We start from the raw sequence: 14,492 nt of genomic DNA on the forward strand, positions 1-14,492 counted from the left end.
AACACAACAAGAATAGTTATTGGAAATGGATCCCCAAATACCCAACTACTACTAACCTCAAAGGACCCAAAGAAACGGGTACCAACTATCAAACTGTATCTCAATCTTGTAGGGACAAAGGGGAGACAAGTCATCGAGCACTTGGTATCTTGACAGTGGATGCTCTCGACACATGACGGGAGAAAAGAAGCTGCTACAATCCATTCGACCAAAAGAAAAGGGATCGGTGACCTTTGGAGACAACAGCAAAGGGATCATAGAAGGCATCGGCTCAATAGGTATATCTAACTCTACTATTATTGATGATGTACTTCTTGTGAAAGGACTTAAACATAACCTCCTAAGCATTAGTCAATTGTGCGATAGGGGTTATGAAGTCAAATTCACACAACACGATTGCACTGTATCACTCACAACTGACAAATCCATTAGTTTCAAAGGTTATAGAAGTGAAAATGTTTACAAGGTCGATTTAAAGATTTCATCTTTTTCAAAAATAAAAAGCCTTGTAACATTAAATGTTGATGACAACATTCTTTGGTATAGACGACTTGGTCATGTTGGGATGAGCACCATAGAAAAACTTTTAAAACTTGACCTAGTTTCCGGAATGCCAAAGCTGAATTTAAAATTAGATTCTTTTTGTGATGCTTGTCAACTTGGTAAACACACAAAGGAATCTTTCAAAAATAAAACTTTTGTATCCACTTCTATGCCCCTTGAATTACTTCACCTAGATTTATGTGGTCCCTCGAGGACAACTAGTCTAGGAGGTAAATCCTATGCTTTTGTCATTGTGGATGATTTTTCACGTTTTACTTGGACATTGTTTTTAGCCCACAAAAGTGATGCCTTTGATCATTTCAAAATTTTTGTCAAAAAGGTTGAAAATGAGAAAAATCTGTTGATCAAACAAATCCGTAGTGACCACGGAACGGAATTTCAAAATGAAAATTTTTCAATTTTTTGTCAAAGCAAAGGCATTGGTCACAACTTTTCTTGTCCTAGAACTCCTCAACAAAACGGTGTCGTTGAGAGGAAGAATAGGACCCTAGTAGAGATTGCAAGGACCATGCTATGTGAGCATTCTCTACCAAAATATTTTTGGGCTGAAGCGATGAGTTCTGCTTGTTACATCATCAATCGCGTATCAATAAGGCCAATTCTCAAGAAAACTCCATACGAACTATGGAGAGGGAGAAAGCCTAACATTTCTTACTTCCGCGCTTTTGGATCAAAATGCTTCATCCACAACAATGGTAAGGACAACCTGGGTAAGTTCGATGCTAAATCGGACAAAGGTATCTTTCTTAGTTACTCTACTTCTAGCAAAGCATATAGAGTCTTTAATAAACGCACTTTACTAGTTGAAGAATCTATTCATGTCATATTTGATGAAACTAACCCTTGCTTGCCTAGACCTGTTGTTTCTTATGATGATGATATAGATATCCTTGGCGAAAAGTTGGAGTCCACAAGCCTAGAGGATGTTCCTAAAGATCAAGAGGACGCACCTCTTCCGAAGGAGTGGACTACGCACAAGGATCATCCCATGGACCTCATCATTGGTAGCCCATCGAAGGGAGTATCTACTCGCTCTTCTAATATGTGCAATTATCTTGCTTTTCTTTCTCACATAGAGCCTAAGAACATAGAAGAAGCTTTACTTGATGATTCTTGGATTATTGCTATGCAAGATGAACTAAATGAATTTAGAAGGAATAAAGTTTGGAATCTTGTACCTAGACCCACTGATAGACCTGTCATAGGAACTAAATGGGTATTTAGGAACAAGTTAGATGAGCATGGTACAATCACTAGAAATAAAGCTAGGCTAGTAGCTAAAGGATATAGTCAAGAAGAGGGAATTGATTATGATGAGACTTATGCCCCTGTTGCTAGACTAGAATCCATTCGCATGCTACTTGCTTTTGCTTGCTCTAGAGACTTTAAATTGTTTCAAATGGATGTTAAAAGTGCTTTTCTTAATGGTGATTTGAAAGAAGAAGTGTATGTTGAGCAACCTGTTGGTTTTGAAGATGTGCACTTATCTGATTATGTGTATAAACTTGATAAGGCTTTGTATGGTTTGAAACAAGCTCCTAGAGCTTGGTATGAGAAATTGTCTACTTTCTTGCTATCTAACGGTTTTTGTAGGGGTAAAGTTGATATTACCTTGTTTACCTTGACTAAAGATAATGATTTGCTGATAGTACAAATATATGTAGATGATATTATTTTTGGTGCTACTAATGAACACTTGTGTAGAGATTTTTCTAAGCTTATGCAGGATCACTTTGAGATGAGCATGATGGGCGAGCTCAACTACTTCCTTGGTCTCCAAATCAAGCAATGCAAGGATGGTTTCTTTGTCAACCAAGGGAAGTACATCAAGGAGATGCTCAAAAAGTTTGGGATGGAGTCTTCCAAAGCCTCATCCACACCTATGAGCACGACAGTCAGACTCGACAAAGATGAGGGAGGTAAACCTGTTGACCAAAAATTATTTCGTAGCATGATTGGCTCCCTACTCTATGCGACTGCTAGTAGACCTGACATTATGTTTAGTGTTTGCTTGTGTGCACGATTTCAATCATGTCCAAAGGAATCACACTTATTCGCCTTAAAAAGCAGTTTCAAATATCTTTCAAATACTCCAAATCTCGGATTATGGTATTCTAAGAACTCATTTTTCGATTTAAAAGCTTACTGTGATGCCGACTTTGGAGGATATAAGGTGGATAGAAAGAGCACTAGTGGTACTTGTTTCTTTTTGGGAAATTGCTTGGTGTCATGGTTTTCTAAAAAGCAAAACTGTGTTGCACTTTCAACGACCGAGGCCGAGTATATGGCTGCCGGTAGTTGTTGTGCACAAATTCTTTGGATGAAGTATCAATTACTCGACTATGGTGTTACTTTTTCAAAAATTCCAATCTTTTGTGATAATACAAGCACCATATGTCTAACAAAGAATCCAGTTCAACATTCTCGTACTAAACATATTGACATTCGACATCATTTTATTCGTGATCACATTGAGCAAAATGATGTTGAACTTCACTATGTTGACACCAAGAATCAAATTGCTGATATTTTTACAAAACCACTAGATGAATCTACTTTTACTCGTTTGCGTGGTGAACTTGGCATGATTGAGTTGTAAACATTAGTCAAATACTCTCGTACATATTTGTTAAATTGAGGGGGAGTATTATTAATGTGAGCATTATAATGTCGGATAATACAAATTAATTGTATTTATCCATAATTATGGCTCAACATTCATTTATGTGCTAAATATTTTAAATTTTAGGTGTTCCTCGTCTTGGCAGAGTCGCGGGATGCGGATTCTTAGCTTATGTTTTTGTTATTTTTGTTTATTTTATCTTTATGCATCATTGTATAAAAGACTTGCATTTATTAGTGGATATTTTACCTGTTTATTTGTCTCTCTTTATGCTTATGTCTTTTTGATTATCGCAAAAAGAGGGAGAATTTATTTGGTTAAAATTGCTATTAATTCAACCTCTTAGACTTGTTATTTGATTAAGGGGGAGTTATTTAATAACCATTTAGATTATGTTGATTATTGTTTCTCAATTTTTAACCAAGTTTTGTGATCATAAAAAAGGGGGAGATTGTTACGCCTTAAACGCATACAAATCTCGAGGATGAGATTAATGTTTTTAATGCTGTAACATATCCCAAAGTTTTTGTTTTGATGATACCAAAACTTGGATTAAAAATGTACTAATGTTTTATATTGAGGCATGCAGGAAATTAAGAACAAGGTTACGTTCGGAAGATCCGAAATTTGGTTCGGACGTTCCGAAATTGTGCAAATCAGAAGCAAATTAGAAGCTGTTCGGAAGCTGCGAGGAGCAAGTTCGGACGGTCCGAAGACGTGATCGGACGTTCCGAACACAAGAAATCAAATCGCTTCAATCCGGAGACAAATTGATCTGACTGTTGATTGAGTAGATTTCGGACGCTACGATGGACATGATCGGAAGCTACGAAGTGTTGAAGATTTCAAATCTCCGGAAACGCGGGAATGTTCGGACGGTACGAACTGGAGTTCGGACCTTCCGAAGCTGTTCATACACTGTCTGAAAGAATTGTTCGGAAGAAACGGAGTTTGATCGGTCCCTCCGAAGCATATGTTCGGACCCTACGAAGTCAAGATCGGAAGATCCGAAGTCATTCCAGAATTATGCAAATTGATTTCAATCACATCGGACGTTCCGAAGTATAAACAGAAGATCCGAACCTTGGCGTCCAAGACTAGTATAAATAGGCCTTTGAGGATGCATTCTCAATCATCCCACTCCATTCTCTCTTGTCTCTTACAAAGCTTTCTACTATCTCTTGTGTGCGTTGATTAAAAGAGTTGTAATATCAAAAGAGTTGTAGAAAAAGAGTGAAAGTAATACTCTCGAGTGGGTTGTAAAGTTCGTGGCTATCCTTGGAGCCCTCAAGGCCAAGTAGACGCATCGAGGCGTGGTTGTAAAAGCTAGCTTGGAGCTCCTAAAGCCAAGTCGTTATAGTGATACCTCGATCCTCATCGAGAAGGGGAGACGTAGACGATTCTTCGTCGAACTTCCATAAACATCTCTATCCCTCTTTACTTTACGCATTTACTTTACTACGCATTTATTTTACGCACTTACTTTACGCATTCATTTTTATTTGTGATTGTCCCTCAAGTCTTCCGCTTGCAATTTTTGCAAACTCGTTTTAAAAACGCTATAGGGCCTTAAAGAACCTATTCACCCCCCCTTAGGTTCTTCACCGTCCGTTCGATTTGAAATCCGACTTCAGTACCGTGTTCCTAACAACACAGGCTACAACTGGACGTAAGTTTTGCTACGTTTTGACATGCTTTGAAATTATGATATTGTCAGAATTGAATAGAACTCATATATGTTGTTCTTGACATATTAGACATCATAGAATCGAAGTCAGATTAAGAAACGGACTGAATATGAAATTGTTATGATTTTCGGAGTAGTTTTGGAGCCTATTTGATATCAGAATTGAGTTGTTATTGATTATGAGATATTAGAATTGATATCTGACTGATATGATATGGCTGGGTATATTGAGATTATACTGTAATGCCGTCTATATTGAATTAGATTGAGTATTGTGCAGAACAGATTTAATTGGAGTAATATATTGATATTATACTCCTCGATATTGTCATGTCATATTGAGTATTGACAGACTTTGAGTTCGAGACTTCGACAGAGCCAAAGTATCAGAAAGAAAGGTATAAATTAATGTTGTGTTGGGATTGCACAACTCGAGGAAGGTTTGACTCGAGTTTCCCTAAATCACATACTTAGTTTATTACATTGATTCTTGTAATTGATGAGATTGATGATTGTAGTCTATTGATTTATAGCCACTGCATGTAATGACTGCTGATTCGCTAGTCATTGATTGATTTGCTTAGATACTGACTGTATGTATTGATTACTGAGTCGTTGAGTCATAGGCTGATTCGCCTAGTCACCGGCTGATTCGTCGGGTTATTGACTGATTCGTCCATTATAGGCTGATTCGCCTAGTCACCGGCTGATTCGTCTGGTGATTGACTGATTCGTCTAAACTTAAGCTGATTCGCTTAATTACAGGCTGAGTTGTCTGATTATTGGCTGATTCGCCTAATTACTGGCTGATTCGTCAGGTTATTGACTGCGTCGTCAATTCTGCGGCTGATTCGCCCAGACACTGGAGATATTAATTATATCGATGCCGTTTAGGGATTGATTCATTCCTATCGACTGAGATTCGATATAATTACCTATATCCAGACATCGGGATCCCTATGATAGAGTTGAGTCGAGTCTGAGACGACGCGTCAGTGGAGTCGAGTCTGAGACGACGCGTCGGTTGAGTTGAGTCTGATATGACATGTTGATTTACATTGTTTATATCATTCATGATTATTGAATGTTTGATATTGATTTATGTTTCTGATTTGAGACATGTTATGAGTAATTCTTATATGCTTTCGTATATGCTTTTATATGATTGCATGTGTACATTGTTTATACTGGGATATTTATATCTCACCGGAGTTATCCGGCTGTTGTCTTGTTTTGTATGTGTGCATGACAACAGGTGGGGCTGGATCAGGGTCAAGAAGAGGATGAGAGAAGATTAGATAGCGTGGAGATCCGGGCTTCGAAGCAACATAGGATTCAGCACTGATATGTAGATGAACCTAGTTGAATTCTTGTAGATAACGCAAGATTTGTATGTTTATGTTTAATATGTAATTTGAGTAAATTATATTACGTTTCCGCTTTGTATTTTAAAAAAATTTTAGACCCTGTTTTATAATTGATTAATTAGTCTCAAATATGATTAAGAACTTGATTAGCGTCCGGGTCCCCACAAAATTGATCGTGAACTTATAAGATTTTTTAATATTTTTTAAAACCGTCTAAATCCAAACCTGAGACAACTTTGGTCCCCAATAAAGCACTTGGATAATAAATTGGAAATTCCAATCCGTTTCATCCCACATGACACAGCCACCTCCCCAGATAAAAAGTCTTCAAATCTTGCTACACAACGATTACGATTCCGAAAGGTAATATCCTTACCTAATATTTTACCGAGAAAGCCACCATCTTTGGTGAGTCGATGCAGAATGGCGGAGCTTCTGAGCTACTCTCATGATGCTGTGCAAGATCTCCTATCTGGGTCTTCGCCGGAGGGGGATTTCTGCCAAGGGTTTGGCCAAACAATGAGTTCTCAGCTCCTGGGGGGAGGTAGCGGAGCAGTGCACGTGGCAGTGGGGAAGTCGGTGGAAAAGGCTGTTGCTCTGCTGCAATGGAGTTTTAACACTTTTCAGGGAGACGAAATTTGCCTTCTTCACGTTCATAGGCCTTCTCCTCTCATTCCAACTCTCTGTAAGTTTCATCTTTACCCCTCAATTTTAGTGATGGAATTAGTATTTGATTTGATGTTTTGGTGTTTATTACCTTCCTAGAACAAGATTAGTGTTGTATTCAATTGGGGTCAACTAGCTTTTTTTTTCTGTAATTAATTGTTGTGCCAACCAGCAGGATAAGATTAGACTTGGAGTTTTGAGTACGAAATTAATGTCCTTAAGCTAAGCTCCTCGAAAAACTTATTGGCTTAAGTTCAACTAGACTTGGAGTTTGAGTACAAAATCGAGTCATTTGGTTCAACCTTAAATATCAATTTCTGTTGATAAAATCTAGAATTTTGTTTGTGTTTATTTTTAAATATATTTATATACTAAAGCTCACAAGATCAGTCAAAGAATTTGGGCTCGAATTTGGCCCCGAAGATATTTAAATATGTTCGAGTTCCATAATTTCAATTTTAAATTGACTAATATTACAGAAATCTCTAAAAACACAAAAGCTTGATTCGTTTGCATCCTAATCATTATCGTTCAAGCAACTCTATGACCACATTTGGTTTTTGGAAGATGAAATCGATATTTTCTAGCATTTGGATTTCTTTATCTAATAAATCCATATTTCTTTAATAACGATTCCTTATTTAATAATCTCTCAAATTCTTGATGGGAAACTTTTATTTGTTAATATCCCAAATCCTTGCTGTATTGTTTTCTGGGGTATCCAAGAGACAAAACCGATGGCGATGTTTCATTTGTAATCGTATTATGTGTATCACCCGCTAACAGAGCACTTGATAAAATTCAAGATCTATTCATCTGTACTTAGCATTGCTATTAATGACTTGTTTTGTTTCTCATCTGTCATACAGTGGGAAAATTGCCCAAAAGTCAAGCGAATCCTGAAACAGTGACTGCATTTATAAATCAGGAGAGGCGAGAAGCAATGAAGCTGTTGTCAAATTACCTGATGAAATGCAGCAGAGCAAGGGTATATTTCATTAAACATTTTTATATCTGCTTATATCAAATTCTTGCGTGATTCTAAAGTGTAAACTACTATCTAGCTCATCGCAGTTCATATAATTATAGTGAGTATTGAGTAAAATAAATATATAAATACATTTGATCATTTTGATATCAAATTCCCTGGGGTAAAAATAAGTTATTTCATTTCATGGTAATTTATGAAATGTGTTACTATATTGCAGGTTAAAGCAAGTGTTGTCACAATTGAAGCTGATGAGATTCATAAGGGAATTGTACATTTAGTTGTTCGTCATGCTATTAAAAAACTTGTTATTGGATCCATTCCCAAGTATGCAATTCACTACGCTCCTTAGTTTCTCAGTTTACCTTCTAGCCCTTAATATGCTGATTGTTTCTGTTTCATAGTTAAACGTATTTGCACTAGACAAGCTTGTGAAACTAAAATCCGAAAATCTTTGGAAGGAGGGCAGAACTATATTTTTGTGTAATATAATGCGTAGAACTTTATATGATTATAGGAAATTTAAGAGGGAGTAGGGGCAATTGCCTGTGGGGTGTGACTACCCTCTTCTAGTCCCATCGCTGTTGAGAAATGCTCTTACTTATTTTCAGTACATTTATAAAGAACATTTTCAAGTATCAGCTTTAATAAATTGCTTACAGTTACATGAAACGGAAAAAGAGGTCTCATAAGGCAAGTTATGCTGCAAAACATGCCCCTTCTTACTGTGAGATGTGGTTCGTAAACGAAGGAAAATTGATTTGCACTAGGCAAGCTACTGAAAGCTCAATTTCTACCCTACCGAATTCTGACAGGAATGAGGTGATCTTTTGCACCTTTTTTTCATTTTTTTATGGTTTGTTTCAATCTAAGCCAACTTGGGAGAAAAAACTAATGTGCACAGGCTGAGACATATGCGGCTGGCATGACCCCATCAGCTGGTTTGCTTAGTGTTGAAAACTTGTGGGATCCTCTCTATTCCGAAAGTGCGTCTTCAAGAAACAGGATCACTTTCCCTGAATGCACCACTTCTTCGAGTAGTACAAGCTCTTTCTCTGGATGCACAACTTCTGATGAACCTGCATATTCTGTTTCAAGAGCTAAGTTTATGGAGGAAAGCTTATTGTTTGAGCATGCGGAGTTAAAAATGGATGTTAATGAGCTGAGCGATGAAGCAAATCTTGAGCTCGTACAGAGTGAGAAATTGGGAGCTGAAGCAATTGAAGGGATTAGTAAGGTAATAATTTTGTTCTGTAATCATTTTGGTTCATCAAGCATTTTGTGTTTGTAACTTGAAAAAGGGGCGAATGATTATGATATTAATTGAGTTTTAAATATATCTGCTTATTCTGAATAGGTTAAGTCATTGGAAGATGCTCATTCTGGTGAAGTTAAACATCATGCAGATTCTGAGAATGCACCTGTAATACAAGAACAAGAAAAGCTGCTAAAGGAAAGAGATAAAATGACTTGCCAATTGCAGAAGACTGTGCAGAGCATCTCTCTTTTGGAAAGTCGTGCTCGGGAAACAAATCTTAGATGTGAAGAAGTTTCGGGAGAATTGAAGTTTATGCAGGCTTCCATTGCTTCGGTACGGCAGGAGAAGCAAAAACTTAGGAGACAGAAGAATGAGGAAATGAAATTTGTTGATAGATGGAGAGGAGACAAACCAAACGACGACTCAGACCAGAGAATACTGACCGGATTTGCGGCAGATGCTTCTAGATTACCTGAATTTTCGTTATCTGATCTTGAGATTGCTACCTGTAATTTCTCCGAGAGTTTCCGTGTTGGCAAGGGAAGTTACGGTACAGTATACAAAGGTGAACTGGAGGGTAAGACTGTTGCTGTGAAGAAGTTGCATTCCTACAATATGCAGAGGCCGACAGAGTTCCACAAAATAGTAAATACTGTCTCTCTTCTATGACTCTCATCAATTTTCAATTTTAACTTCACGATCAAATAATAATATGCGATAAATTCGATGATACTAAGATTAAGATGTATCTTTGATATGATTTAGTTACAGTGATACCATAGAAACTAAGAGAGACTAATAAAGTTGTATCCATTTGAGCGCTACTTCAAGTATTTTTGCCTATATGGTGGAACCACCTAAACTCTTGGCTGTGTTTCCTGTTAGTCTGCTACCGTTAAGAATTAAAAACACTAACCATATTTTTCTTTGGGAATGAAGGCACAAGTTTTCGCTAAAATACGCAATCCTCGAGTTGTTGACTTGATCGGAGTATGTCCGGGATCCTTGTCACTCGTTTACGAGTATTTACCCTGTGGTAGCCTCAAGAATCACCTTTTTAACAATAACATTTGCCACCTTAACTGGAAGGTCAGAACACGAATGGTTGCTGATATTGCAACTGGTCTTCTCATCTTACACTCCTTCGAACCAGAAAAGATCGTACATGGAAATTTGAATCCCGGTAATATACTCCTCGATTCCGAGTACAGGTGCAAACTAGGCGACTATGGAGATCATATGCTAGTAGCGAGTCAAACTCTCCGCTGCCCTAGTTTTCGACATTGTACTGGATCAAGCTGTGATTTTGGATACACAGATCCTGAATTTCATAGAACCGGAATGCTCACCCACAAGTCTGATATGTATTCATTTGGTTTAATCATACTTCAGCTAGTCACTGGAAAGATGCTGGGAGGATTAGTTGCTCAGGTGCGCAGGGCAGTATCCGATGGGAAAGTTGTATCAGTTTTGGATTTATCTGCTGGTGATTGGTGTGGCTATATAGCTAGGAGGTTGGTGGAGTTGGGATTGCAATGTTGTGGATCAAGTGGTAGGGATAGACCCGAGATGACTCCATCTCTTGTTGAGGAGCTGGATCGGTTGTGTATCTTGGAAGAGCAAACCGTACCATCTTTTTTCTTATGCCCGATTCTTCAGGTAGGTAAATTTTTTTCACAAATAGTTAAATCACTCAAATCAGATCAACATAAAGATATGCTTTTCTAGTTTCTTATTTTTACCATTTTTGATTCATTCTAAAGTTATGTTGGTTGGTTTTCTTACAGGAAATAATGCACAACCCTCAGGTAGCAGCGGATGGGTTTACGTACGAGGGAGACGCCTTGCGTGGATGGTTGGGTAACGGGCATGAAACATCTCCGATGACCAATTTGAAGTTAAGTCACCTAAATCTTACTCCCAACTACGCACTGAAGCTTGCTATCCAAGATTGGCTTCTCAAATCTTAAAATCACTTTCATATGTATCCATATAACCTTGTAAATGTTAGGGTATATTTAAAATTGGCTACTAATGCAACTAAATGAAAGAGGTCGAAGTGAAGAGATTCTGTTGTACTTTGATTTGCTGCAATACACGAACATGTTTCATTTGGTTAATTACTTCTTGTTTTGATAAAGGATTTAAATTTGAGGAAATGAAAATCTGATACAGGGTTTGACGCATAAAAGTCGAAACGTCCGAGCAAGATTTCATTTATTTTTTTCAGTGACAGGAGCATCAAGAAACACCAAATGGGAATACACAGAGGCTGAACATTAAGTCTAGTCCTCTCTACAAAGTAACTGACAATACAGGGCACGTGTTGTTTATATATGGATCGAATAGAATGTAATTCTAGTATAAATCCTACAACCCAACAGTATTTACCATATGAAGATTGAAACATATAGGCTATCGCACGAGGGTATTGCAGAACAACAGCAATAAACGTGGCATCTGACATCTTCCGAGCTCCACACGAAGTATATCTCCAACAACTTTTAATATTCTTGCCTCTAGTCTTTACTTTATAACAAAGACACAGTTGTTGGATGCTCTGCATCATCGAAGGGGTGATGATCCTGCATCAACACATTTGACCTGGATTCATCTTTTTTGTCATCTAAAAGTGGATTCGACTCCCCTTTGAGAAACCAGCTCTCTTCACTCAGTTCCCTCAAAAGTATTCCCTGATCTGGAGCCATATTCTCTTTCGAATCCCCTCTGGTGAGGATGTTTTCTGAGGTGAAACTCTCTACTCTTGGATTGACTCGCGGCTGCTCTGGTTTTCCTTCTGTTTCTGCTTCTTCGTGAAAGAAATCCTCTTGATTGGCATGATCATTGTACTGGGAATTGCATCTATCAAATGTTTTTAGTGATGATGATTCTTGCAGAGTTCCTTGTCCTGATGAGGTTCTGTGGCAAAAGCTACCAAACCCTTGAATCCCTCTTGAAATCTTTCTTGCCCTGTCTCTTTCTTCTTTGAGAAGAGGCCGTTTTTCAAGAAGCTTCAATACCCTTTCAGCTTTCTTCCTCACTGTTAGGCCCCAATTAAAACTACACAAACAAGCAATTTTTCAGTGTATGATATCCAAGAAAAAACATATTTTTTTTTAAGAAACTCAATAATTCAACTCATACTTCCAGATGCAGCATACTTGTAGTTTTTCTATAGTTATTATCTCTTACATCGATAATTATGTCTGTAACGTTTGTCAAACCAATGCACAGAAAAAAAAATGTGGCAAATAATTTGCATGAAATGAATGATATACCCTTTCTCATCAATATGTTGAAAGTTCTCCATTTCTTTGATAACATCTCTGTCTGTTTGAAACTCTTCTGCAACGCTTTCAGGACCATGAGTCATCAAATATTCTAACACAACCACAGCTTTGTATGATTCCCTCCAAAATCTCCTCTCAAATCTCACTAACCTGAAGCACATAAAAAATGCAAACACTAAATTAAAATAGGTTGCACCAAACATCAATTAGAAAATATTAATGCACACAATCCAAACGAACCTCTTGTGCAGAATCTCCACAATTCTCCAATAATCATCAACTTCAAAAGCTGATCTGGAAATCATCTTCAGGGTTCGGGCATCAGGCGCGCCCGGATCCCCATTTGTAGCTTCTTCCATCAGCCTTCAGACAAAAACAAAAGAATCTCGTCAGTTCTTTTAGTTTCAAACTTTTACGTGCCGTAAATAAAAAAATCTGTGCTATTTTTTTCCTGTTCCCGACAAATTTTCTGGTTGGCCCTTTATTTCTTTTCTCAGAACAAGAAATATTGTATGAAGAATTTTATACCAGCGCATGGCTTCTTCCCGATACCTCTGGTTGCCCTTCACTTCCATTATGAAAAGTTTCAAACTTTAACAAAGAAATATCACATGGAAGCAAGTAAAGTGTTCCTGATACAGATTTTTTTCTTGCGCAAAAAAGTTAAAAACTAATAAATCAATCAGGGAGATTACAGTTGGGCTGGTGTGACATCGGTCAACGCCAATCGGGCAGTCTTGATCTTCTCCTTGAGATAGAAAGAAGCCTGTTTCTTGAATTCGTGGAACAGAGGTCTGTTCATGTTGCTGCTGCCTAGGATTGACATTTTCTTGATTTCCAAGTTTTAATCGAGTATTCTATCTAATTCTTGTTCGTTTGATTTGTTGAAGGAAAATGGAGTTGGTGTTAGCAAATGAGACAGCAATATCAAACGAAAAGGGTAGTTGAATACTACTAATAAGGTAAATAGTTATGTCATCGTCTAACTTTCTCTATGTTATTTTCACTCTAAGCTACGTATCTCAAATATAATTTTTAAAAAAATTATTTCAAATATAAGGAAGAAATAAAATTAAAATCCAGTAGTTAAATATCTTGAAATGGATTATTTAGGATTTCTTTAAAAAAGTTTTTCTATCCATGTATCACTATTTCTTTAAAGAAAAATTTGATATAAAAATCTTGATATACATCTAAATCGTTAAAGAGTAGGTCTTTATGAGACGTTCTCATGAATCTTTATCTGTGAGACGGGTCAATTCTACCAATATTCACAATAAAAATTAATAATCTTAGTATTAAAAGTAAAATTTTTTTATGAATGACCCATATAAGAGATATATCTCATAAAATATAACCCGTGAGACTATATCACCCAAATTTTTACCATCATTAAATTGTCTAATCTATTTAGTCCATATTTATTAAATAGGAGTTTGTGGATGGAAGATAGTGATGACTCATGAGTTAAAGAGGACGATAATTTCAAAGTAGAATTTGTTTATTAAAATTTAATGGCGGATAGTGAAGTGGCATTGAGAATTTTGTAGAAAGTTTAATTAATTTATATTTGAAAAAACATGTGGCAGTGTTTGAAATATCAGTAAAATTTCCTTAAAAGATATTCATGAATCCTCATTATATATTTAATTATTTGTCTTCATCAAACAGCTCATTCACCATTCCAACAAACTTCTTGCCCTTTACTACTTCGTAATTTTCTTTATTCCCATTTCAGCCGCCACCATCTTTGGATCTCTTTCAGTATTTTTCATCGTCACTTTGGCTTTTTTGTAATACAGTATACTTTGTGGTCTAAGAGCTAGCTAAGATTCATAGAAAGTAGAGGGTTTAGAATTTACTCTCAATTTTTCCCTTTTTTATTTTTGTTTTTAATCATAATCATTACTCTTTCACTTTGTCTGAATTTGATCGTCAAGTTAATGATGCTCCAGTTTATGTAATTTATACTGCTTATTAGGATGCCCGATTGATTTTTCCCAATTACGTGAATAAGATAATTTGGGAGAAACGTATGTGCATATTTTG

At 36.8% G+C, this 14,492-nt stretch overlaps 2 protein-coding genes across 4 annotated transcripts; one reads left to right on the forward strand and one right to left on the reverse strand.

Annotated features, from left to right (window-relative positions):
• Positions 1-6,520: 6,520 nt before the first annotated feature.
• On the forward strand, positions 6,521-11,273 carry LOC140823067 (U-box domain-containing protein 33-like). Of its 2 annotated transcripts, none has more exons than XM_073184173.1 (8): positions 6,521-6,926; positions 7,777-7,895; positions 8,116-8,222; positions 8,558-8,717; positions 8,800-9,132; positions 9,253-9,798; positions 10,093-10,812; positions 10,941-11,273. In XM_073184173.1, the coding sequence occupies exons 1-8, from the start codon at positions 6,665-6,667 to the stop codon at positions 11,121-11,123; spliced, it is 2,430 nt and encodes an 809-aa protein (XP_073040274.1). In that variant the 5' UTR covers positions 6,521-6,664; the 3' UTR covers positions 11,124-11,273. The 2 variants fall into 2 exon arrangements, with proteins under 2 accessions (XP_073040274.1, XP_073040276.1); XM_073184175.1 differs by having other exon boundaries at positions 8,579-8,717.
• A 66-nt stretch (positions 11,274-11,339) lies between these two features.
• On the reverse strand, positions 11,340-13,403 carry LOC140823068 (ENTH domain-containing protein C794.11c). Of its 2 annotated transcripts, none has more exons than XM_073184176.1 (4): positions 13,139-13,403; positions 12,684-12,806; positions 12,432-12,593; positions 11,340-12,213 (listed from the first exon to the last, which is right to left on the reverse strand). In XM_073184176.1, the coding sequence occupies exons 1-4, from the start codon at positions 13,267-13,269 to the stop codon at positions 11,685-11,687; spliced, it is 945 nt and encodes a 314-aa protein (XP_073040277.1). In that variant the 5' UTR covers positions 13,270-13,403; the 3' UTR covers positions 11,340-11,684. The 2 variants fall into 2 exon arrangements, with proteins under 2 accessions (XP_073040277.1, XP_073040278.1); XM_073184177.1 differs by lacking the exon at positions 13,139-13,403 and adding an exon at positions 12,972-13,129.
• Positions 13,404-14,492: the final 1,089 nt, after the last annotated feature.

This window comes from Primulina eburnea, chromosome 2 (assembly GCF_022965805.1).
Source record: "Primulina eburnea isolate SZY01 chromosome 2, ASM2296580v1, whole genome shotgun sequence".
Lineage (NCBI taxonomy): Eukaryota > Viridiplantae > Streptophyta > Magnoliopsida > Lamiales > Gesneriaceae > Primulina > Primulina eburnea.